This window comes from Taudactylus pleione, unplaced genomic scaffold (genome assembly GCF_031769625.1).
Source record: "Taudactylus pleione unplaced genomic scaffold, aTauple2 ptg000464l, whole genome shotgun sequence".
NCBI classification, from domain to species: domain Eukaryota; kingdom Metazoa; phylum Chordata; class Amphibia; order Anura; family Myobatrachidae; genus Taudactylus; species Taudactylus pleione.
Window position 1 is genome coordinate 3,118,573 of NW_028284866.1, and position 25,916 is coordinate 3,144,488.

At 48.3% G+C, this 25,916-nt stretch overlaps 1 protein-coding gene across 2 annotated transcripts in view; it reads left to right on the top strand.

Annotated features, from left to right (window-relative positions):
- Nucleotides 1-25,916, top strand: part of PDCD11 (programmed cell death 11) — a 75,697-nt gene that overhangs the window by 17,518 nt on the left and 32,263 nt on the right. For both annotated transcript variants that reach the window (XM_088448722.1, XM_088448721.1), the window contains exons 10-16: nucleotides 483-607; nucleotides 11,150-11,210; nucleotides 19,025-19,171; nucleotides 19,278-19,529; nucleotides 19,954-20,097; nucleotides 21,036-21,230; nucleotides 23,971-24,141. In XM_088448722.1, the coding sequence (XP_088304848.1) occupies nucleotides 483-607; nucleotides 11,150-11,210; nucleotides 19,025-19,171; nucleotides 19,278-19,529; nucleotides 19,954-20,097; nucleotides 21,036-21,230; nucleotides 23,971-24,141 (1,095 nt within the window). The remainder of the gene's footprint in view (nucleotides 1-482; nucleotides 608-11,149; nucleotides 11,211-19,024; nucleotides 19,172-19,277; nucleotides 19,530-19,953; nucleotides 20,098-21,035; nucleotides 21,231-23,970; nucleotides 24,142-25,916) is intronic.

A 25,916-nucleotide genomic window follows, 5' to 3' on the forward strand; every position in this document is an offset into this window, starting at 1 on the left:
TCCACTGTAAAGAGCATATGTAGCCTCCACACAGTGCATGCAGCTGTTTTGTTGACTGAACCCATAATGCATCCTATTATTTCACCAGGAACCAGTGCCTCATAAATATTAGTCATACATAATGACTATATAGGAAGTGCCTCACTAGTTCCTAAGTGATTTGATAGCTGCCATATGCATCAAAAGTATTTGATCCTACTAATGGCTGCTTCCATAATGTGATAGGTGCGGTTTGAAGCAGCCTCAATTGTAATAAAGTGTGCTACTTTTAGTGGGTTTTTGTATCTCCGTATAATGGATAGCTACAAGATCTAGCTTATTAGTGGCTGTTGAGCATAATATTGCATGGACTTGTCATTACATTTAATTTGTGATTACCTAAGTAGTAGACAACTTTCAACTTGGAGTTCACACCACAGTTCATTGATAGATCCTCTTATTCTTGGTTTAATACTGATACTGTTTTGGTGTTTCCTTTACAGAAATGTAACCTTTCCATTCCAAAACCGTCTAATGATCTGGAGAAGTTTAAAGTAGGCTCAGTCCACAGAGGGCGTGTGGTGGGATTTAGTCCCATGGAAGAGACGCTCCTGCTGTCTTTTAAGAGGTAATTGGATTTGTTAGTTCTCTGGGCCACCTCTAACAATGTCACAGGCGAGTCTTGTCTAGCTGTACTTCATTGGTTATACTCTGAACCCAATAGCTGTTGCTACGTTTGCAGAAATATAGTGCATGCAAGTTTGTTTAATAGTTCCACAAGTTGATTTCTCTTTATATGTGGGAGGCGGACATAGGCGATGACTATGCCCACCCACTAACAGGCAGGGCACTGGGGAAAATCTGACTACACTTCTCCCCTTTTTAGTAGTCATACTCGTGTTTTTCTCCACTGCACTGTATAGAAGGTGGGCACAGAGCCTTTTTGCCAAAGTTTCTTTTTGTTTGTTTTTTTAAGTTGCTTACAGTGCCATTCAGCCTGAGGCGGCTCACATGCACCCTAGCCGCCAGGGTTGAGAAGTAGACATTTGTTGCTATGCAGGGCCATAACTAAGGGTGTCCGACCGGTGCCTCAGCACAGAGAGCAGGGGCTCTGTGGGCGGCACCATTGCTGCCCCATCGGCACCCAGCAGCCAGCATCACTGTGGCAGTGCTGCCCAAGCATTTTTTGGATGTCATGCTGCCTGTAAGCATACCTCCCAACATGACCCTCTCCAGGAGGGACACAATGCTCTGGTCCTGGTCTTCCCTGGTAAGAGGTGGGGCTTCAGCACAGTTCAAAATTCAAATAGGGGAGTCACCCCAACTGTCATTTCACACCCTGCCAAACATCACTGGCTGGGACTCACTGGCAGTTGGTGTGACTCCCCTATTTGAAACAGGACTGTGTACTGCAGCCCCACCCCTGGAGCCGCCACCAATCATAAATTACCAGGGAAGTCCAGGACCAGAGCATTGTGTCCCTCCTGGAGAGGGTCATGTTGGGAGGTATGCTGTAAGTACAGTCGCTTGGAACATCCTGAGGATGCACTGGGCAGTGCTGGCAACCCTGACAACGTCCCCTTACGTAAAGTCATGGCGTGCTTAAGGGGCGGGGGCAGTATAAGGCGCTCGCAAGAACTCTTACGGCATTGTTGCTATTCTCCATGCAGGTTCTCTTGCCCACAGCATCACTGACTATCTCAGTCCAACGAAGGCAATGACCAAGGAAAATTTGCATTCAGTCAGAAATATAGAGCCTCTAGCGTGCCTGAAATATGGCAGTGGCATGTGATTGTGCACATGAAATGTTTCCTATTCTGATTATATGTTTGTTGTCTGCAATAAATATAGACTTTTTTTTTTTCCTTCTTCATGGTCCATAGGGATCCACAGGATACCATGGGGTGTGTGTGGTTGGAGTGATCCGGGGACCAAACAGTCAAAGCTTTAGCTCCCAGGATGCACTGGTCTTCCTCCACATATACCCCAGTCACAGGCACAGTTTTTATGTTTGGTGCCGGCAGGACCGGTTGCACCTTTAGACAGGGGGATTGCTTAGGCAGCCCCAAGCTTTATTTCTGAGGTTTTTTTTTGTTTGTTTATACTGAGCAATAAGCACGGCGTCCTAATGGGCTCCAACTACCTGCGCCGCGACACAAGTGAGTGGTCCTGTGATTACGGCAGGTGCCAGTGGGGCTCTGCTAGCCGCTCCTCTGGCGGTGGAGAACTGCCAGAGGACGCTGCAGTGGGGCGACTGGTTCGTATGCTCCCCCACTAGACCACCGGGACAGTTAAAAGCTGGCGTCGGGAACCATGTAGAGGCCAGCGGCACTCGGCAGTTGATGCAGCAGAGGGGGAGGTAGGTTTTTCCCCGGCAGACCCTCCCCCAGCCCACCCTCCTTCCTATATGAGACGCTCAGCAGCCATTAATCGGGGCTTTTCTTAAGCTACAGGTCTCAGGAGATTCGGGTCCAGTCTCCCTGTATACATCTCCCTGGGGCCAGGTTATACAGCGCAAGAATCCTACCAGCCCTTTGAGGCTTGAGTAGTTGATTTAATGCCCATTATAAGTATATTTATATGCATTGTATGTGACTTGTGCTAGCTCTGCTGTTGTGATATACTGTCTTAAAACTTTGTCAGTTATATCTATACCTGCTGCTCTTGTTTAACCCTCAACTACCAGGTGTGTAGGGGTTCATTGTTACTTCAAATTTAACCTGTATTTGTGAAGGGTGTCGCACTGCATTACTAGCCATATACTGTTTGTGTGCTGATGGCTGGTTATTACTATGTCTTCTAAGAGTAAACAGGAGCATGCGGCCCCTGTGGTGGTTACTTGCAGAACCTGTTCAGCGGGCTTACCCCTCAGGATTCCGTGCAGGATGGTCTGTGTGCTATTTGTTTTGTACCACCTCTCCAGTCCACCATACCAGCCCATGTCCAGGAGCTACCTTGGATGTCCTCCTTATCCCAGGTTATGACGCAGCTAGTGTACCGCTTATCCGGCCCCACGATGTGTCCCTCCATGGGGTACTCACAGCTATTACAGCCTACTATGTCGGTAACCCCTATGCATCCTCCTTGGATGGATGTTTACGCCCACTCAGTTCAGAATATGACTCAAACGTCTGCCACTTATCAGCAAATGTACAGGCGAACAGACCGTTAGCTGCCAAAGCACATAGGCGGACTGTATCATCCTCTCAGTCCACCCAGCTTTCGGATTCTGACGCATCATCTGAGGAGGCAGATGATACACAAGGTTCTCTCCCTGAGTCTCCCTCGGACGAGGAGGACTGTCATTAAACAGTGAATGGCCCTTCTTTAGTGAGGGCGGTTAAATCAGTCCTGAATATAGAGGCTGATGAACCGGCCTCTAAGCCTAAAACCCTGTTGTTTAAACGTCAAAAGGTGGTTAAGGCTGAAATCTCTCAATCAGAACAGCTCACTGAGGGCCTGATTCAGATCCGCCCGCGAGCGCTATGCGCTCGCAAGCGGGTCGATGGTGGCCCAGAGCGCATGCGCACCACGGAGCCGGCTCCGTCGTGCGCATGCGCGAGACCCGGATAGCGACGGGCAACCTGCCGCTCCGGGTCTCGTACCAAAGGTGGCGTGCTGTCGATGTTGAGTGACAGCACGCCCCCTTCGGTGGGCGGGCCGGGGGCGTGGCTGCCCAGACGGAGGCGTTCCCATGAGAACGCCTACCGTCTGGGGCCGGCCCCACTGACATCACAAGTGATGTCAGTGGGAGTGCTTTCGGCTCTGTTAGAGCCGAAAGCACTCTTGGGCTTGCGGCAACGAGACCCTACCATCGCGACCATCATCATGGCCGCTCGCTATAGCTGTGGGTGGACACCCACAGCTATGCGAGCGGCCAGGAGGCAGTTCTGAAAAACCAGAGGGCCGGCCCTGATTCAGAGCGAGCGTTCTGTCAGAGCGTCCGGCTCTGAATCGGGCCCTGAGTTCATGGGGGAAGCTTGGGGTACTCCTGGCAAATGGTTCCAGGTCCCAAAAAGACCAGCATCTTTTTACCCTCTCCCTACTGGTGCGTGTACTAAGTGGTAAGTCCCTTCCACTGTTGATTCGCATGTGGCGTACTTAGGGCCTGATTCAGACTTGGGAATAGAGTGAGAGATCTCTCTCAACTGATCATCTTGGTGAAACCATGCTGCACTGCAGTTGGGGCAGATTTAAAATGTGCAGAGAGATTTCGATTTGGGAGGAGTGTTTCCAAACTGACATCTAAATTGTAGAGTAATAATAAAGCTGTGCAGTATTTGTGGGCTACATGCAAAATCAGCCAGTATTTACCCCACATGTAAAAAAATGTATGTATTTACACCCCTTGCATTGCAATATGGTTTGTTCAGGTTCACAGTTGAGAGAGCTATCTCACTCTATTCCCAACTCTGAATCAGGCCCTTAGTCAGAAGCTCTACGCTGCCTTTACCGTCTACATCCTCTCTTTAGGATGCCACGGATAGAAAATTGTAAACTTGTCTCAAGTGAGCCTACTTGCTTTCTGGTGCTATTACTTGGCCAGCTATGGCTGCGGCCTGGGTAACTAAGGCTATCAAAGGATGGAGAGAGGCACTGGAAGACAGTCTGCCATCAGACGCTACCAGGAAACAACTGGCCTACATTTCCCATGTTCAGGAAGCGGCCTCTTATTTGGGAGAAGCTGCGCTGCATACTGGACTTCTTGCCTCTAAGGCAGGGATGGGGAACCTCAGGCTCGAGGACCGTATAAGGCCTCCGGAATCATTTGGTCTGGCCCTCTGAGCTTTTTTTCTGCTAGCCTCATCTGGATAGCAGGGTGCTTATAATGGCACCCTGCGGCCAGAATCTATGCAGCAGTGCCGCCTGGAGTCTCCTTAGGATGCTTCAGACGGTCACTCCGCTGCCCTTACAGCTCCCCGGCATTGTGGCGATTGTGGCCCTGTCACTGGCGATTGTGGCTCTGTCCCCATGTGACCTGCACCGGGCCCGCGAATAATGTTATATCAAAATGGCCCTCAGTAGAGAAAAGGTTCCCCACCCCTGCTCTAACGCATCTGCGCCCTCTGTAGTCGCCCGCCGGGTCCTTTGTCTATGGTCCTGGAAGTGCCCTCGAATCCCTACCCTTCTCTGGAGACAGGCTGTTCGGCGCAGAGTTGGACAAAATAGTGGCTACCATGGCAGCCTCAAAATCTGCCTTTCTGCCAACGGCAGCTGTCCTTAAGCATAGGCTGGCCTCTTTTCGGTCGGATTTGCCGACTCTTGGTGACAAACAGATGCCTTGGTCCGAGAAGTGGTCTTTCTGAAGCGTCCTCCCCAGCAATTTTTCTTACAGGTCCCCCATCAGATCCTATCAAGGCCATTGGCCCTACAGGAAACCATTCTCTCCCTGCTGAGTTTAGGTGTGATAATAATGGTTTCTTCAGTTCATCAAGTAACTGGTTTTTATTCCACTCTCTTATTGGTTCAGAAGCCGAACGAATCTCATCGGTCTATTCTGAATCTCAAATCCCTCAACAAATTTATCAGAGTGCCCAAGTTTCGCACGGAAACTCTACGATCAATTGTCCTGGCATTGGAGCCTGGGGAATTCATGGTTTCTCTGGACATTCAGGATGCATACCTGCATGTGCCTATTACTCCAACCCGCCAATGGTTCCTACAGTTTGCTGTTCTGCAGCAACATTACCAGTTTCAGGCACTGCCCTTTGGCTTTTCAAAGGCTCCTCGAGTCTTTACTAAAATAATGGCAGTTATGGCTGCTCACATCAGGTGTCAGGGAGTCAGAATCCTGTCATACCTAGACAACCTTATTGGACATCTGGGGGGCACTCCTAGATTCTCGAATAGAGAAGATCTTTCTGCCAGCAGACAAAATTTCGGCACGGCAATTGCGTGTGCACAAGTTGCTACACAGTTGGAGGGCATTCTTTCACTCAGCGATGCAGGTCCATGGTATCCACCTTCAATATGGTGGAATACGCTCAGTTCCACTCCAGGCCCCTTCAACAACTGATTCTCTCCCGGTGGAACGGACCATATCATCTGATCTGGTCCCAGACGATCCTACTCTCTACGGAAGTTTGGCTTTCCCTCTCATGGTGGCTGCAGACGCCCCATATGGACAAGGGTCGCTCCCTCTGGATTCCAAATTGGGAGCTTCTCACTACAGATGCCAGCCTTTGCGGATGGGATGTGGTAACCGGTCAACATACCTTTCTACTTCAGGGTCCATAGGGGGTCCACAGGGTTGACCTTAGGGGGTATAGCTGGATCTGGATCCATGGGCACCACGCAGTTAAAGCTTTAGCTGCTCCCAGGATGCACTTGGGTCCGTCCTCCTCTATACCCCGCCCCCGGCCACAGCACCTCAGTTTGAGTTGGTGCCCGGCCGGAGTCGGGTCACCTGCGCAGTGGGGCTGCAGGAGCAGCCCCCAAAAGCTTTCTATTTTTATTTAAAAAAAAAAAAAAAAAAGAGCCTGTTAGATTTTTATTTTAAAACAGAGGCTCTAGTGTGGCAGCGACGGGCTGTCTATGCAGACGCCCACGCTGCCGCTCTCCTTCCCCGCTGGCGCCGCGATGCCAGTACTGCACTGGGGATCGCGGCGGGAGGCCAGAGTCCGTACTAGCCGGACTCTGGGTCCCTCCCTGGACTGCTGGCGGAGTCGCCGGGGACAAGGTAAGCCGCGAGTCGCTGATTAGCGGCCGCTCGCGGGTTTTGCCTGCAAATGCAGTCCTTTGCCCCCGGTCCTAGGGGACAGACCGGGGGCCGCTAGCGGTGGCGGCGGGCTCCCCCTCTGAGGAGGAATAACCCGTGGGACCACTAGACCACCAGGGATATATGGCAAGCGGGATGCCGGCAAGCCCTGGGGTTAATATGCTAGCCAGGGGAGGAAGCCTTCCCTGTCAGCGGCTCCTCCCCTCAGCTCAGCGCGCCTTTCAGCACGGAGTCTGGCGTCGCTGAGCTGCAGATTCCTCGGCCACTCCTCCTCTGAGGTCTCCAGCGGCCATTTTCTCACAGTGGCAGCGCAGATCTTCAGGGAGCACGCGGACCGGTCCCCCTGTGTACCTCTCCCCTGATTAAGGACAGCGTACACAGCACTATAGCCCTCCCAGACACTGAATCTGGGCAGGTTGATTGTAGTGTAAAGGTGCAGTGAGTATATCTTCTGCATGGTATGTGACTTTTGCTAGTGCTGCCTGTCTGTGCTTATTTTCCGCTTACTGTCAGCTTATACCTGTCCCTTTACTTCTCCTACAAGCCCTACAGGTGTGTGGGGGAGGGGCGTTTCTACTGACCTCACTTATATAGATCACGTATTTGTGAGGTCCGTCACATACAGTTGTGTGCTACACAGTGCCGTATTGTGGGCTGTTGTTTAGCACACCGGTGAGTGCGTTTTCTTCTGCCCTGTTGCCAGATATATTTTTTGACTATATAATATATTCTGTCATGTCAGACGAGGAGATTGAGCGCTCAGTGGCTCCGGTGTTGGCCTCCTGCGGACGCTGTTCTGCAGGAGTAGATAGGGAGGATTTGTCACAGGATGGCCTGTGTAGTCGATGCCAGGTGGCTCCTGGCCCATCCAGACCTTCTCTGGCGCAGGAACCACCGTGGGCGATGTTTTCTCAAGTGCTGGTGTCTATTGCGGACCGTCTGTCGGTCCCGACTGCTCTCCCTACTAGGGCGTTGCCCCAGCCGACCATCCCCCATTCCCCGGGTGTCCCGCAGTTATTGCGGAGTCCTCCTGGGTCTCAATCAGTAGGTCCCTATGCGGGGTTGCCTATGTATATACAGGCTTCCCCTGTGCCGCAGCAGCCTGTGGTACCTTTTCAGGCCCCTATGGCGACTCCTCCACCATGGGTGGATGTGCTCTCCAACTCCGTGCAAAATTTGGCGGCCGCTTCCTCGGCTTTTCAGTCAATGTTGCAGACTGACATGCCTTCTAGGATTTCAAAACGCCCACTCATGACACGGGCTGCTCAGGTATCGGACTCAGAGGGTTCCTCAGATGATGGGGAGGTCCCTGATGACACTGACTCGGACGCCTCGGTCCAGGAAATGGATACCAAGTCGTCCATTAATGTGCGAGCACTAGTTAGGGCGGTGCGAGCTATTCTTCTTATAGAGGATGAGGCACCGGTTCCTAAGTCGAAGTTTCCTAGTTTAAAAAAAAACTAAGGTGGTTTCTGCGGTGTTTCCCCTGTCGGATCAGTTGACGGATCATATGGCGGTAGCTTGGCAGGCACCCAGTAAGAGATTCCTTCCTCAGAAGCGGTTGGCTTCTAATTACCCCTTCCCTGAGGCACATTGTAAAAAATGGGAAACTCCACCAGCCTCCCTTTGTGCCTCCTGTGGCTCCTTGGGACTTGGCGGTGGTGCTACGGGTCCTGCAGGGACCTCCGTTTGAGCCTCTTGAGGCGGTGGAGCTCAAGTGGCTGACATTTAAGACGGTTTTTCTCCTGGCAATTGCTTCGGCCAGGAGGGTGTCTGAATTGGGGGCGCTTTCCTGTCGCCCTCATTTCCTGATTTTTCACCAGGACAGAGCAGTGCTCCGCACTCGTCCTGAGTTTTTGCCCAAAGTGGTCTCGAAGTTCCATATTAATCAGGAACTTGTTGTGCCAGCTTTTCAGTCCCCTGATCTTTCAGCTGGTGAGACTTCCTTAGATGTGGTCCGGGCGCTTAGAATTTATGTAGACCGGACGGCTTCGGTTAGGAAGTCTGATTCCTTGTTTATCCTCTTTGGTTTTCACAAGAGGGGTTGGCCTGCCAACAAACAAACGTTAGCCCGTTGGCTTCGTTCCGTTATTTGTGAGGCTTATGCACAGGAGGGCTTACCTGTGCCAGCTTCTGTTAAGGCTCATTCCACTCGTTCTGTGGGTCCCTCTTGGGCTGCTAGACGTGGCGCTTCTGCTGTTCAGCTGTGTAAGGCGGCCACTTGGTCTTCAATTCAAACGTTTTTGAAGTTCTATGTGTTTGACACCTTTGCCTCTCAGGATGCATCCTTTGGGCGCCGGGTACTCCTTTCAGCACAGGAGCGTCCCCGCCCTTAGTTGTACTGCTTTGGGACATCCCCAAGGTCAACCCTGTGGACCCCCTATGGACCCTGAAGTAGAAAACAAGAGATATGGTAAGAACTTACCTTTGTTATCTCTGTTTCTACGAAGTCCATAGGGTCCACAGGGCGCCCGCCCTGACGCACCTGGCTTCAAATGGGCTGTGTGACTGGTCACCGGTTTTCCATCTCCCATTTCTGTGAGTATGGTTTCTTGTGTGTTCCAGTCTTCCTTCTCTCTGTTTAGTCTCCTCCTACGGCCTTGGCTGCTTACCAACTGAGGTGCTGTGGCCGGGAGCGGGGTATAGAGGAGGACGGACCCAAGTGCATCCTGGGAGCAGCTAAAGCTTTAACTGCGTGGTGCCCATGGATCCAGATCCAGCTATACCCCCTAAGGTCAACCCTGTGGACCCTATGGACTTCGTAGAAACAGATAACAAAGGTAAGTTCTTACCATATCTCTTGTTTTCAGGGACTGTGGACAACCACAAGGTTCCCAGGTACGGGGCCAGAACCAGAGAACCCTCAACCACCTTTGTGGATGCTCTGGCAGTGAGTTGGGACTTCAATCTCGCATACCTCTTTCCTCCAATCTCCCTCCTCCCGAGGGTTGCCTGCACCCGGACCTACCTTGTCTGTCTTTGTCGGTGTGGCTCTTGAAGCATCCCTCTTAAGAGCCAAGGGTTTCTCTTGCTCTGTGGTCCAGATGATGTTCAGGGCACGTAAGTCTTCCTCAGCCCTCAACTATTACAGAGTTTGGCACTCTTACTTTCAATGGTGCTCCCCAGAGGCTATGACCCTACAGTTATTAGGGTCTTCCGGGTGCTTGCCTTTCTCCAGGCTGGGTTAAATCTCGGCCTCTGCCTGGCCTCCCTTTAGAGTGCAGAAACCTGAACTATCAGTCTGGTTCCAGTGAAGGATCGCTCTCCTGTCTGATGTTAGAAAATTCTTTCAGGGTGCTCTCAGTCTTCAACTTCCCTTTGTCCCTCCGGTGGCGCCGTGGGATTTGTCCTTGGTTCTCAGGGCTCTACGGGCTTCTCCGTTTGAACCTCTGGACTCTGTAGACTAAGACTCTCTTTCTCCTCGCTATCTCCTCTGTCCGCAGCGTATCTGATTTGGCAGCGCTCTCCTGTCGCTCCCCCTTCTTGATCTTTCATCTGGACAGAGCTGAAGAGATTGTGGTTCCGGCATCCCAGTCCTCGGATCTCTCTGCAGGTGAAGCCTCTCTGGATGTGGTTCGTGCTCTTCGGATCTATGTTTATTGTACCAAATCCTTGAGGAAATCGGATTCTCTTTGTGTTGTATGGCTTTCACAAGGCTGGTCAGCTAACAAAGACTCTGGCTTGTTGGCTCCGCATGGCAATCTCTCAGACCTACACGCAAGCTGGTCGTCCTGTTCCAAATAGGGTTACAGCACATTCTACTCGGTCTGTGGGACCCTCGTGGGCAGTTTGATGTGGCTCTTCTGCTGAACAATTGTGCAAGGCGGCCACGTGGTTTTCAGTCCACACCTTTCTTAGGTTCTACACCTTTGATACCTTTACCTATCAGGATGCTTCCTTTGGGTGTCTGATTCTCCTTTCTGCTCAGGAGCGTCCCCACCCTTAGGGGAAACTGCTTTAGGACATCCCCATGGTATCCTATGGATCCTGAAGAAGAAAATAAGAATTATGGTAGACTTACATTTGTTAATTCTATTAAGTCCACAGGGCATACACTCTGGCGCACCTGGCCGCATTAGGTATTTTCCTCTTGATCATGGATTCCCTCATGTTTTGTGAATGTTTCCTGTATACATTGTTCCTCCTCCTCCTCCTCTCCTTCTCCTGCCTTGGGCTTGTTTACAAAACTGTCTGCTTTTGGCTGGGGGCGTGGTATATGTGTAGGAGGACCGGTGCATCCTGGGAGCTAAAGATTTGACTGTTTGGTGCTCTGACCACTCCAACCCCACACCCTATGGTATTCCTGTGGACCCTATGGACTTCGAAGAAATAGTTAACAAAGGTAAGTCTACCATAACTCTTTATATTTCACACAAAACTACTTTGACGTAATTTGTATTGACATTCTGCCTTTGCAGAAATAACTTGTCTTACTCTTTTCTTTACATATAGCATTGTTGTCACAGGTCTTTACTTGAGGCATGAAGATATAGAGGCTGGTCAGATCCTGGAGGTAAAGCTATGAATAAATGCATGGGAGAGCAGATTGTAAGTTGTATGTGCATGGGGAAAATGCCTTTGGGTAAGGGTCCTCCTCTGACTCATGGACCATTTCTTCAACCAGTGAACATTGATCTAGCGATACATGCCTATGCATACTATGCCTTAATATTAAAGCTGGGACACAGAAGTAAATTAATATAAATAAACAACTAAAAACAATTAGCACAATAAATCAGATTAAGCATAAAAATGTAATGCATTCAACTGTATAGGAGTTGATCATGGTGCTAATTGTTTTTAATTGTTTATATTATATTTTACTTCTGATGTGTATATGTACATTTGCCTTGAATAAAATACATATGTACAATTTTCTTCTATGGGGTCCACAGCCAATACGTTGGGTATGAATCCCGGTCACCAAACAGTTAATACAAACGAGCTCTCTGCTCCCAGGATGCCCCGGGTCCCTCCTCATATACCCCACCCCCTGCCTCAGGTAGCCAGTTCTTCCTATTTGGTGTGTACACCACATAGACAGTGGGACTGCAGAAGCAGTCCCGCAGATGAGTAACAAGAAAAAACGTTTACTCTCCATCTAGGCAGGTGGTCTGCGCTGTCCTGGAAGCAGCCTCGCGTCTGATTGGAGACTCACCGGCCACCCGTTGCAACTGCCTCCTCCGGCGCCGTACCGCTAGCCTTGGCAGGTCCACGGCTAGGGCTTCGGCAGGGGCTCTCATGCCCTGGACCGCAATCGGATCAAGGGGATGGCAGGTAAGCGGGTGGTCGCGGCCACCGCTGACGCCAGGACCCACGTGGCGGCCCGGCCTCCGGTGGTGAGACTGGCTGGAGATCAGCTGCAGTCAGGGGCAGAACAGCCTGTTGCCTACGCTAGACCACCGGGATGTGTTGTTCCTGACAAGCCGGGGCTTGTGGCGGCGGCCATGTCAGTTTACCGGGCAGGTCCAAGCAGTATAGGGGAGGTCCGCTTCCCCGTGGGCCCCTCCCCCAATCGACACGCTAGTCCAGTCTTCTGGCGCAGCGGGGTTGGTTGCTCCTCCCAGCCTCCATATAAGGCAGCCAGCGTGTATGTCAGTTGCTCTCTGATCGCTGCTCCTTCAGGACGCTGGGCATTCTCCATGTATACCTTTCCTACTGCTGGTTCAGCTTTTACAGGGCTCTATCCTACTAAGCCTAGCGCTGATTATGGTAGTGAGAGCTTATATGCGTATGACTCGTAGAAGTGTTTATGCATGACATGTGATTGTTGTCTGTGGATACTGTTTCTTATGTAAAAGAACTGTAATTCCTGTAAACTGTTACTGTCTCTCCCCTTCCCTTACTACAGGTGTGTGGGTTGAGAGTAGAAAGCAGCACATAGACACTCAGAACCTTGGCATAGTTGACATGTCTAAGGAGTCTGAGGGTCAGGTGGTGGGAGCCCCGTTGCTGATATCCTGTATAGCCTGCAAGGCAGGTTTGTCCCCACAGGACTTTCTACAAAATGGGCTTTGTGGGAACTGTTTTAGACAGCCACCACACCAATTAAGTCTGCCTATTACAGGCCCTGAGCCCCCCTTGGGCATCATTTTCTCAGGTTATGGCTCAGGTGGCGGAGCGGCTGGCTGCCCCGGCACCACCGGTTTGGGGTTTGCCTCAGCAGATGCATCCTATGCCCATGATGTGGCCGTCTTGGATGGACCCTGGTGCTGGTAAGGTTATGGCATCATCCTCAGGGGCTTTTCAGCCTCCTCAGGCTGTCAAGCCAAAGCAGCCTAAATCCAGGCGCCATTTTCCTTCTCACATAGGTGAGTACTCCAGCGCCTCCGAGGAGGAGCGGGCACAGGACTCTTCTCAGGAGTCTAGCTCCGAGGAGGGTGAACATTTCCCAGTAGCCGATGTCCCCTTTCTGATTAGGGCTGTGAAATCGGTATTAAATATCGAGGAAGGGGATCCTCCGCTTAGGAAGGCACCCCTGGTCAAACGCCAGAAAGTGGTCAAGGCAGAATTCCCAAAGTTTGAGCATTTATCAGAACTTATGGAAGAAGCGTGGGTCTGTCCGGATAAGAAAAGTCATCCTTCTATGGCGCCTCTATATCATTTTCCAGCAGAGGACTGTGCTAGGTGGGAGAATCCACCGTCTGTTGATGAGCATGTGGCGCAGCTGATTAAGCGCACCACTCTGCTAATCCCAGCTGCTTCGCTGAAGAAAGCCACGGATAGGAGACTGGAGAGTTGCCTCAAATCAATCTTCTCGCTGGCGGGAACGGCCACCCGTCCAGCTACGGCTACTGCTTGGGTAGCAAGAGCTATTGAGGAGTGGGTTAAAACTCTAGCAGAGTCTTTACCAGATGCCTCTAAGGAGCAGCTGGACATGATCTCCTTTATTAGAGAAGGGGATCTTATCTGGGAGACGCCGCCTTGGATGCAGAGATCCTTTCCTCTAGGGTTTCAGCGGAATCCGTGGTGGCACGTAGGATTCTCTGGTTAAAAGATTGGAAGGCGGATGCCAGGTCCAAGAAGGCCCTAGAATCCCTTCCATTCACAGGGGGAGTTCTCTTTGGTCCAGAATTGGATAAAATTGTAGCCTCCATGGCAGCCTCAAAGACGGCAGGTCTGCCATCAGAAGCCTCGTCTAAACTTAGACGGGCATCCTTTCGGGAGTTTCGGCCACGGGGCAAGGCCAAGGGTCAGCCCTCGGCGAGATTTCCACCTAAAAAGGCGGGACCCAGGAAGCCCTGGCAGAACAAGCGGCCAGGTTCCGAGGGTCCAGGATAAACCAGTGGCCTGATGGGACTTGCCTCCCTCTGGGGGATCCCAGGGTGGGGGCCGACTGCTTCGGTTCTCAGAGCCCTGGCACCTCACGACGGAGGATGCCTGGGTTCGAGGAGTCGTCTCCCGAGGGTACGTCTTGACGTTTTGGAGGACTCCTCTTCAAAGTTTTTTTCATATAAACCCACAGGAGGGTTCAGAAAGGGTTTCGGCCCTTTTTGCATTCCTAGCATGGGAGGTAGTGGTTCCGGTGCCAAAGAATCAGTTCCGAGAGGGGTTTTACTCCAATCTGTTCTTGGTTCAAAAACTGGCCCATTCTAAATCTGAGAGAGCTCAACAAATTTATTCGAGCCCCCAGTTTCAAGATGGAAACGTTGAGATCGATTGTGTTGGCAATGGAGCAAGGGGATTATATGGTATCCTTGGATATGTAGGATGCCTACCTCCACATACCAATCACACAGGCTCATCAAAAATTTCTTCGTTTTGCGGTAGGGGAGGAACATTTTCAGTTCCAGGCCCTACCTTTTGGCCTGTCCACAGCCCCTCGGTTTTCACCAAGGTGATGGCGGTGATGATGGCATGTCTAAGATGCCAAGACGTCAGAATCTAGCCTTACTTGAACGATCTCCTGTTGCTAGGGCAGTCCCCTGCAGTAGTTGCAGGATCATTTGGGGCTGACAGTATCATGTCTGTACAGTCACGGCTGGATAATATTCTGGGAAAAGTCGCCACCCTGTCCGTGACAACAGATGTGTCAAATTGGACTCCGTGGTGCAGAAAATATATCTGCCGAAGGAGAAGATTCTTGCCTTACAATCACGAATATGCAGATTGCTCCATCAGACGGATATCTGTTCTAGTGGCCATGCAGGTCCTGGGGTCGATGGTGGCCACTTTCAGGATGGTGGAATACGCTCAATTCCACTCCAGACCACTGCAGCAAGTAATTCTGTCTGGACCCCATGGATTACCGCACGATCAGGTCTCAGTTGCTGCGTCTCTCTCCAGAGGTGCGTTTATCCCTGTCCTGGTGGTTGCAGACAAAGCATCTCAGGCAGGGTCGCCCCTTTTGGGTGTCGGATTGGACATTGCTCAAAACCGATGCCAGTCTTTCAGGGTTGGGGGGCGATGACTGGGTCACACACTTTCCAAGGAAAGTGGTCAGTGGCGGAAAGCCGGCTACCGATAAACATCCTGGAACTAAGAGCTATAGTCAAAGCTTTAGTGCAGGCTCAGGAAATCCTAAAGGGCAGGTCGGTGCAGATACAGTCGGACAATCGCACCGCAGTTGCCTACCTAAATCATCAGGGGGGGCACAAGGAGTCGGGCTGCCTTGGCAGAGGAATCAAAAATCCTGGTGTGGGCAGAGGGTCATCTTCCCACGATATCTGCTGTGTTCATTCTGGGGGTCCTGAATTGGGAGGCCGACTTTCTCAGTCGGCAGGAGATGAATGCAGGAGAGTGGGCCCTACGTCCACAGGTTTTTCGGAACCTCGTGGACAGGTGGGGTCTACCAGAAATAGATCTTATGGCGTCAAGAGGGAAGAACAAGGTTCCCAGGTACGGATTCTGGACCAGAGATCCGAGAGCCGAGTTTGTAGACGCACTGACAGTAAAGTGGTGTTACAAGCTGGTATATCTGTTCCCCCATTTGTTGTTCTTCCCAGAGTCGTAAGAAAGGTCAAACAAGAGGGCAGTACCGTGATATTAATGGCTCCAGCATGGCCGAGACGGCACTGGTTCACAGATCTACTGTCTCTCTCCATAGACACGCCGTGGCCTCTGCCATTGAGACCGGATCTGTTGCTACAGGGTCCCTGCTGGTACCCGGATATTCATCGGCTATCTTTGACGGCATGGCTCTTGAGGCCTCCGTCTTGAGGAAGAAGGGGTTTTCCGAGTCTGTTATGTGGACGATGCTGAAGGCACGGAAACCATCCTCAGCTCGTATTTACTATAGAATTTGGCATATTTCCTTTCAGTGGTGTGAACTGAAAAGGTATGACCCACAGAAATTTCTGACCCCCAGAGCGCTTGATTTTCTTCAAAGCGGTCTGGAAAAAGGGCTCCGCCTGGCCTCTTTGAGTGTACAGGTGTCTGCTCTTTCGGTCTGGTTCCAACAAAAAATTGCTCTGAGACCAGATATAAGGGCCTTTTTTGAGGGGGTGTTGAGGATTCAGCCTCACTTCGTTCCCCCGGTTGTTCCGTGGGATTTGACTCTAGTTCTAAGGGTTTTACGGGCTCCTCCGTTCGAGCCTTTAAATTCAATAGACATCAAGTGGCTAACAGCGAAGACAGTATTTCTTCTTGCTATAGCATCTGCACGCAGAGTGTCAAATTTAGCTGCACTTTCCTTACGTGAGCCGTTCTTGGTGTTTCATCAAGATAGAGCAGGACTGCGTACTAGGGAGGGTTACCTTCCGAAAGTAGTGTCTAAATTTCATATTAATGAAGAAATGGTAGTTTCAGGGCACTAGTCTCTCACCAGGAGAGGCTTCCCTGGATCTGGTCCGTGCATTGAGAATTTATGTGAAACGCACGAGCAAATGGAGGAAGTCTGATTCACTCTTTGTGCTTTATGGTTGTCATAAGCGTGGCTGGCCAGCCAATAAACAGACATTGGCCAGGTGGATTCGCATGGCAATTTCATTGGCTTATACACAGGCTGGCATGCAGGTGCCTGATTCAGTAACTGCACATTCTACTAGGGCGGTAGGTCCGTCGTGGGCAGCCCGTCGGGGTGCTTCTGCTGAGCAATTATACAGGGCAGCCACATGGTCTTCCATCCATACCTTTTTGTCAAATTTTATTCCTTTTGACACTTTTGCCTCTCGGGATGCCTCCTTCGGGCGTAGGATTCTCCTCTCTTCCGAGTGTCAGGAGCGTTCCCGTCCGTAAGGTTAGTGCTTTGGGATATCCCCAAAGTATTGGCTGTGTACCCCATGGACCCCGAAGAAGAAAATAAGAGTTATGGTATAACATACCTTTTTGTTAACTTTTTCTTCGAGATCCATGGTGTCCACAGGACACCCACCCAGACGCACCTGTAGTTCCGGGGGGGTTTTCCGGAAAATGTCTTCTCTTGAGAGTCTGGACTCCTGAATATGGGTTTCTTCTTTCTTACCCTTTGTTTTGTTTCTGCCTGCCTGAGCTTGGTAACGAACTGGCTACCTGAGGCAGGGGGTGGGGTATATGAGGAGGGGCCCGGTGCATCCTGGGAGCAGAGAGCTCGTTTGTATTAACTGTTTGGTGACCGGGATTCATACCCCAACGTATTGGCTGTGGACCCCATGGACCTCGAAGAAAAAGAGTTAACAAAGGTATGTCATACCATAACTCTTATTTTTATGCATATTATGTGTGCTGTACTGGTGTCCCAGCTTAAATATGAAGGCGCAGTATTCATTTCTTATTAATTTCTATGTGAGGTTGACAATAACCTCTTTATTTTTACTGCTGCATTTTTATTTGATCCTCTTGCTCGTTTAGCGCTAGGTTATTTTTCCCTACAGTTGTGGATTCACTGCAATAAAATAACATTCCTGCTACTATGTGTAGCTATTCAGTTCCATTTCTGTATTTGTCTGGAGCAATTTCATGTATGTGTGGAGGTTTATAAGGATTGTACCTTTTTAAATAGTCCCTGCTAGCTAGACAATCCCTCGCCTTTCCCTCCTGGGCTCTTTTATTGGGATACTCATTGTTCCAGAACACTCAGCGGATCCCACAGCGCCGACACCTGGGAGAGGAGAGCGCTGTCGGGAGTTGTGTATTAAGAGCAGCTCCTGGATGGATCATCTGTAATGCGTGTCCGTTGCGAATCCGCCTTTACTATTTACATACTGCGTTTTAATTTCCTCAGTGTCCTCTGTGATCCTTGTCTTCAGTGCTGGCAGTATTGTGCAGCAAAACCATGAAAGGGTACATGAGGGCAGGGTATGTCTAATTAGCAGCTTCTACAGAGAACTACGCTCCCTTAAGTAGCTTTGCAGGTTTTAACGCCATCTAATTATGCCCACTATAACAGTATGTACCGGAGGGTCCCAAACTCCGCCATTACAGTCCATGTTTTAAGGATATACATGCTTGAGCACAGGTGACTTAACTAGTGCCTCAGTCAATTTGATTTAGCCATCTGGACTCGAGCATGGATATCCTTAAAACCTGGACTGTTTTGATGGAGTTTGGGAACCTCTGGTATATAATAAGATCCTTTTTACTGACTGAGACTGAATACTTCTTGCTGACAATATTTGGGAACAACATTGTTAATATTGAGTGCGGTGGGGGCAGGACTTTGAGACTCTGGTACTACTTCTTGCAGTTAGTGAGTGAAGAGAATGAACGCATCTGAGCAAGCTCCCGGGCTCTGGGTCTCATTCAGAGCCGCTCGTAAGCGGCCGCTCGTTCGCACATCTGCGTATGGGTTTTAGTACGCTTCGAACCAGTCAGTGCGGTCGGAAATCGTGTGCTCGCAAAATAGCGAATGCCTGCTAATTTGAGTGACAGAATGAGGCGTTTGTGGGTGGTAACAGGGGAAGGTGCTTGAAAACGGGGAGTGGAGATCCGAACGCAGGCGTGCCAAACGGTCAAAATGGGCGTTTTAAGGGTGTGCATAATTAACAAAGCAGCGTCATCGACCACGTCACTTGGTTGTATTTTAGCCTGAACTGCTCGCATGATTGCGGTAGGAAAATCCAACCACAAGCACTGCGCGCAGTTCATACGCCTTTCGATGTACTCGATTAATCAAATAAATAGCGGAGATGAAGTAGGATGCGTGCGGCCAGGGGGGCGTTTTTTCCTAAATAGTGAGCGCATGTTTCGTTCGCTCGTTCAGACATTGAGGCGTCAACAGACCGCAAAGAGCGAGCGCTTAATTTAAATAGCCAGCCCCTTTTTCTGAACGAGCGTCCGCAAATAGCGTCCGGCTCTGAATCAGGTCCACTGTTACAGGTCTGCTTGTTACAGTATACACAGTGATGAGTTTGTGCGCCCTGTGTGTAGAAGTACTTTGTTTACAAAACAATCTGTTTTATCCTTATACAGGGTACCGTGGGCAGCTTTGAGTCTTTAGGAATGGTGGTGAATATCACAGAACACCTCAACGGTCTTGTGCCCAATCTCCACTTGGCAGATGTCACCCTGCACCAGCCGCAAAAAAAATATATCCCTGGGAACAAGATCAAATGCAGGGTGAGGAGTCATTGAAATGTTGCTCAGTATTTAGTAGTAGATGTGCAGAAGAATGACTACAAAATTGTAGGGACACTAATTATTTTTTCTTATGGCTGCTTTATAGGTGTTAAATGTGGTTCCATCAGCCAAGAAGCTCATCCTTACCCGGAAGAAGACCATGCTAAATTCAAAGTTACCAATTATTCGCAGTTACCACGATGCAAAGCCTGGCCTGGTCACTCATGGCTTTATCTGGGCGGTGAAAGAGTTTGGATGCTTAGTTAGATTTTATAATGATGTTCAAGGACTGGCACCGGTTCGCGAGCTGAGCTCAGAGTATATCCCTTCACCTGAGGAGGCTTTCTATAAGGGGCAGGTAATGTCTGGCTGAATGTTTTCTGTAGGCACTATCAACAAGGGTTCCATAGACTGTGCTGGACATCTTCACGATGATACATACTTGATGTACCTTTCATTGGGGTCTTATGACCTAGCAAATATCGATCTGACTGTTCAGTCACAGGATGCCGTGCACTTAGATGACCATTCAGCAAAATAATACAGAACTCTGGAGCCGGTTGGCCAAATCGAACAGCCGGTGGGATCATTCATGGACCAAAATATAAATGATTCACTCTTGTTCAGCACTCTTTATTTTGGGCACATTGGCTTCTTGGCTCCTGGTGTTTATCCAGCCCTGGCTTAGGAAATGGAACTTCACGCGATTTGAGAATCTTGCCACATCTTTATATTAGCGATACATGTTCACTCCATGACTTGCCTTGGTTTGTCGTTTACAGGTGATAAAAGTAAGAGTGCTGGAGTGTAGCCATGAAAAAGGGACAATGCTGCTGTCATTTAAGATGATTGATGAAGACGAGGGCAAAGAAGTACCAAATAAACAACATGTAAAAACTGATGCAACCACCCATCCACCTGGCAAGGTATGTACCGACACCTCATACTCGATCTGGTGGTGCCTCTGTTCAGAGGAGCATATCTGTGCGCTTTTCCATAGACCAGTAGTGATATCTTCTGCTCTTGTTAAAATCATTAATTTTGTAGTCTGGCTCCATCCTCTTAAGATATCTGCAACTTTAAATATTACAGCATTGGGCCATTGCTATGCATGGCTAGAGTAGGGCTAGTCTATGTATCTTCTCAGTGCTGTTATTGCTTAGTGTTCTAGTAATCCTGTACAGGGAAAGGGAGTCTAAACCAATGAATGAAATACATTCCTATAAAAATCATCTGACAAATTGTCACAAATCTATAGGTGACATCGCAAATTTCTGTAACTGAAGCATACATGGGGGGAGAAGTCCCTAAGCCTTGGGGGGAGATAAACTGAAGAGAGATAAAGTACCAACCAATCTGCTCCTAACTGTCACTTTACAGGCTGTGTTTGAAAAATGACAGGAGCTGATTGGTTGGTACTTTATCTCTCTCCATGGCTTAGTACATCTACCCCACAGCAAGGTATAATGATGAGGCACAAATAGATGCTTTTAGAGTCTCTTTAAGGTGTCTTCTTCCCTTTGCCTACTGCTTATTATAAGCCTTTGGAATGAAGAGATTGCTTGTTCTTTTAGCACTAGATAAAACCAGTTTTTAAAAATCTTTTTTTAAATCTTATTTAATTAAAATATATATATATATATATATATATATATATATATATATATATATATATATATATATATATATATATATATACTTTATTTGGTTAAGCAGTATATTCCCAAAGAGGCTGTCCTACCTGTTATTTTTCTATCCCCTTCTTCCCCTTGGTGCTACTTAGTATTATGACATATAGAATTATGAAGTTTTCTACTGTGTGTTTTTTTTTCTTTTCTCGTCTCTTCCCCCTCCCCTCCAACAGATAGTTAATGTGAGAATTGTACAGAAGACCGATAAAGGGCTGGTCACCTCTATTCTGCCTGAAGAAAGCCCTGCGTTTCTTCCCAAAACTCACCTTTCCGATTACGTCACAAATTGTGAGCTCTTATGGCACTGCTTAAAGGAGGGCGACACACTGTCTGGAGCAATGTGTCTTAGTAGCTTTCGAGGGAAAAAAGTATCCTTTTTATCAGATGTCGTTGAAAGGGTAAGATATTTATTCTCTGTAGCTTGGATTCATGGGCACGCCAATGCATCTTTATTACATTAAATATAAAACCTCCTTTACATGTAGCATTTAGAGTCTCTTCTTCACAAAATACATTTTGTATGGCTACAAAATCAAGACTATTGGGTTGGCAATCAGGTTCGCTTGTAACCAATGACCTCATGGAGGGCCTGATTCAGCTGTGGACACAATGCCGATATTTACGCAGATTGAGCGATTTTTAGCCATTGCGCAGGCGTGTAAACCGCACACGTGAAGCGTTTTAATTGCGATTACGCTCACACAGAGGATGCGCTCGCAACGTGCGTGACAGGGGTAGTCAGCGTTTGTGGGGAGGTAACTGGGATGGTTAGAAAAATGCTGACTTGTCAGGATCATTTAAACCTTGTTTTCTGGGTGTCCATAAATCAGCCCCTGCGTCCTTGCTGGCAGCAGGAGAGCCATCTGTGTGTCTGGAGACCCGCTGTGTCTGCGACAGTGGAGACTTACTCAGAAGGCTGATGGCCGCCTGATCTACGTTCAGTGTTTCCGGTTACGTGCATGAGCGGTGGATGTGAGCTGCTGTCAGTGGGCGTCTCTAAGCATCGGGCGGCGAGTGGCTCATTAGCATATTTTAGCAATTGCAAAATATGTGTGAGATCGCAGCTGCGATGACATTTGCGTCCATCTCTGAATCAGGCCCTCAGACCATTTAAAAATTGGTTCAGACTCCTCTTCCTGCAGTCTTTATGGTTATGTTACGTATTCTATGCTGTGTGGTAATCTGGATTCAAATGCTGGTCGATATTTTACTTGTTTAAAAAAAAAAAAATTACTGCTATGTACATTGGCATTATGTTAGTCTACGTTTACATTTTAAATATGAACGCCTGCTGTCTTGCACCTATAAATAAGCTTTCCAGGCAATTCTTAATTTATAAAAATGATTTTATTAATCATGATATCCTCTTTATAATTGTAAAAATGTAACCAAAGTGTTGTATTAAAACTTTGCCAATGTAAAGTATAAAATATTTAAATTACACAGTCCCTCCAAAAGGTAATGTGTTCTTCTTTACCAAACATTGGCTTTTGATTAAAATATATCTGATCCAGATATCTGTGTTTTACTAAGTGCAAACCGTTAGTTCACCTTTTATAAGGGGGTTTTCACCTACAGGTAATTTTTTACTACTTTAGCTTGTTTATACGTTCCCTTTTGTGCTGAGTTTTTACGGATTTCTTTTGTTTGTTTTTTTGTTATTGTGAAACAGGTGTGACACTGATCCGCTGTGCTCTCTGTGGGGGAGATTTATCAAATCCTTTTTTTTTTTTTTTTTTTTTAAACCGCCTGTAAAATGGCAGTTACAAACTGATTGCGTGATACTTTCTCGCTCTGCAAAGTTTGATACATCTCCCCCTGTATGTGATACTAGAGTGTTTTTTTGTTGTGTTCCAGAACTAAAGTAAGTCTGCACGATGACCTGCATGCTACACAGCCCAAATGATCAATTTATTTTGTAAAAGTTGCAGGATGGCATATAGAAACCAGTAAAATATCTAAGGGTGGAAAACACCTTTTAAAATATATATTTTTATTGTCCTGGCTTATTTAGTTCTCTAGCTGTTGCCCACGGTTTGGCCCACAGTGAAATCACTTCTGCCAACATTTTTTATTATTTGAGGTGTTCTAGTATTGCTTTGCATAGAAGCCTGTTGTGGGAGTGGCCCACGTGACCAGCAGCGCTATACAGACTGGTGGCAGCAGCACCTTCACCCTCCACTCACACCAATGGCACTGTGTGCCCTGTGCACATACTGCTATGTAGCCTATCCTATTCATCCACCACTCACACCAATGTCACTGTGTGCCCTGTGCACAGACTGCTATGTAGCCTGTCCTATTCACCCACCACTCACACCAATGTCACTGTGTGCCCTGTGCACAGACTGCTATATAGCCTATCCTATTCACACACCACTCACACCAATGTCACTGTGTGCCCTGTGCACAGACTGCTATGTAGCCTTATCCTATACACCCACCACTCACACCAATGTCACTGTGTGCCCTGTGCACAGACCTCTATGTAGCCTATCCTATTCATCCACCACTCACACCAATGTCACTGTGTGCTCTGTGCACAGACTGCTATGTAGCCTGTCCTATTCACCCACCACTCACACCAATGTCACTGTGTGCCCTGTGCACAGACCTCTATGTAGCCTATCCTATTCATACACCACTCACACCAATGTCACTGTGTGCCCTGTGCACAGACTGCTATGTAGCCTATCCTATTCAAGTGACCGCGGGCACAAAGCACCTCTCCCCCCTCCCCTTACCGGCCATGCATGGTGCCACACCTATGTCTTGCATTGATGACGTCAATAATTTTGTTTTTGTTATTGCTCAGCTTTAACTTGACAAATTCTGATGAAACAAAGTGCAGGTTATTCTAGGAGTTTCCACTACAAAATGTGTTCATGAAAATCAGTTCAGTAGCTTTTGTGCCAACTTGGGACAAGCAGACACAATGTTCTTATTATGTTACTATATATTATTTTGGTAAATCCCCCCCTATGCTGAATGATACTTTTCCCCCAGTCCTCGTGGTATACCAATAAACTTTACAAAGGTCCTGCTCAATGTCTGCCTATAATAATGAATCCTGATCACTTTTATTTAATCCTTGACAAAGTACTGTAGTTACTGACTAAGAAACCTGTCCTCCTGGCGTTCATGGAGAGTGGATCGTGTGTGAAAGACTTCTCTGAAGTGCAGGTTGGGATGTTGCTCACCGGGTTTGTGAAGAATATTATGCCATATGGTCTGTTTGTGGAATTCCCACACGGGCTGGTCGGTCTGGTTCCCAAATCTGTAAGTATCTGCAATGATAACTGTATTTGAAGAGTTGCCATATATATATCCTTCCCTCTGATGTTGGGTACATGATAATCCTACAGGCTGTGTTTTTAAGATTAAAATAAAAGCTTCACCCTAAAATGACTCTTAATAGAAATATTGCGGCTGATGCAGAATGAGCACAACGCCAGCTGGTGCAGTGTATCTTACATGAATTCATATCTCCCATGCCCAGAACAGTGGGCACACACATAAGCGTCCATGCGGATATGCAGGATTCTGACACGAAAACTGAGTACACACTAAGATTTTGGCCAGCGATGCCAACGAGTAGACCAATTCAGACTGACGAAAGATGATCCCGAAAACAGCTGATATACAGCGAACACCCTACCCTTAAATCATTTTATTCTAAAATATCCTTTGGATTCTAAATGTCTCACCGATACAGTGTCTCCGTACTCTGTCAGATAATTGGGCTTTCAGACTGGAATGCTAATTATAATAATTGGCTGAAATGCTAACTTATTATAATGGCTGGACTGAATGGACAATATTCCCCATTACGGTATTGCTATTGTATTGTGGAGAAGCTAGTTATATAATTTGCTGCAGTCTATTATTGATACTGTTGATTCTACCCTGCTTACTATACCTGCGGGAATGGATTGTGAACAAGCTGTTGCTGGCTATATGGTCACTACAGTGAGCTTCCTGCGTGCTCAGAAGAGGAGTGAGAGATGGGTCCTTATCCATAGGAGCTGCAGGACCAAGGACTGGCTACTGAGCAGAGAGTCCTTGTCCCATGTACCCCTGTTATACCAGATTAGAGAGAAGAATCCTGATAAGTACAGGACTTACCTGCGCGTGTATAACCTCAGCTTTTCAGGAGCTACTGCAGCTCCGTTTTTTACATTACAAAATGTTTTAGTCCTGGTGTGAAGGGGGAGTGGCTTAATGTGCCTGGTGCAGCAAATGACCGCAATACTGGGCACTGGTGTCTGCACCCATACGGGGGGTATGGAGTAGGCACACTGTCACAGGCCATCCTAAGGGGGAGAAGTGAAGGGATGCTACAGGTGCCTGGTGAAGTAAATGACAGGCATACCTAGGCACATGTGACTACACTCACTTCGGGCTTCGGGTGCTGTAAGGCTACATCAGGAGTTGACTACATGCTGCACTTCATCTGCTGTTGGCTACACATGCCAGCATGCACTATCACAGTATTGTTGCTGTGAAAGGCATGCTGAGATGTGTAGTTCCACAGCAAATGGTGTGCCATCCCCTGCGCTACGGATATTCCATTAGTTTGTGTGCTGATGAGCAGAGGGAAGTGACATCATAGCTGATTTAAATATAAGTGCCCACAAGTGAGACTGCAGAAGAAGCCTACCAGTGATTCCTTCCATGGGGGAGATTGAGTCACAGCAATTCAGGGCAAGAGAAAAGGGGAATTTATGGGATCCATTGATTTCAGGGATGCTTACCTTGAAAACCCCATATGGAATTAATGCTAGCTTTCTCGTGAACTTGCTTCCAGTTTCTGCTCTTGTTTTTGCCTGACAATGACTCTCTAAGTCAGTGGTGCTCAAACTCTGTCCTCAGGACCCCACACAGGTCACGTTTTCCAGGTCACCCAGCAGGTGCACAGGTGTAGTCATTACTCACTGACACATTTTAAAAGATCCACAGGTGGAGCTAATTATTTCACTTGTGATTCTGTGAGGAGACCTGGAAAACATGCACTGTTTGGGGAGGACCGAGTTTGAGAACCTGTGCTCTAAGGA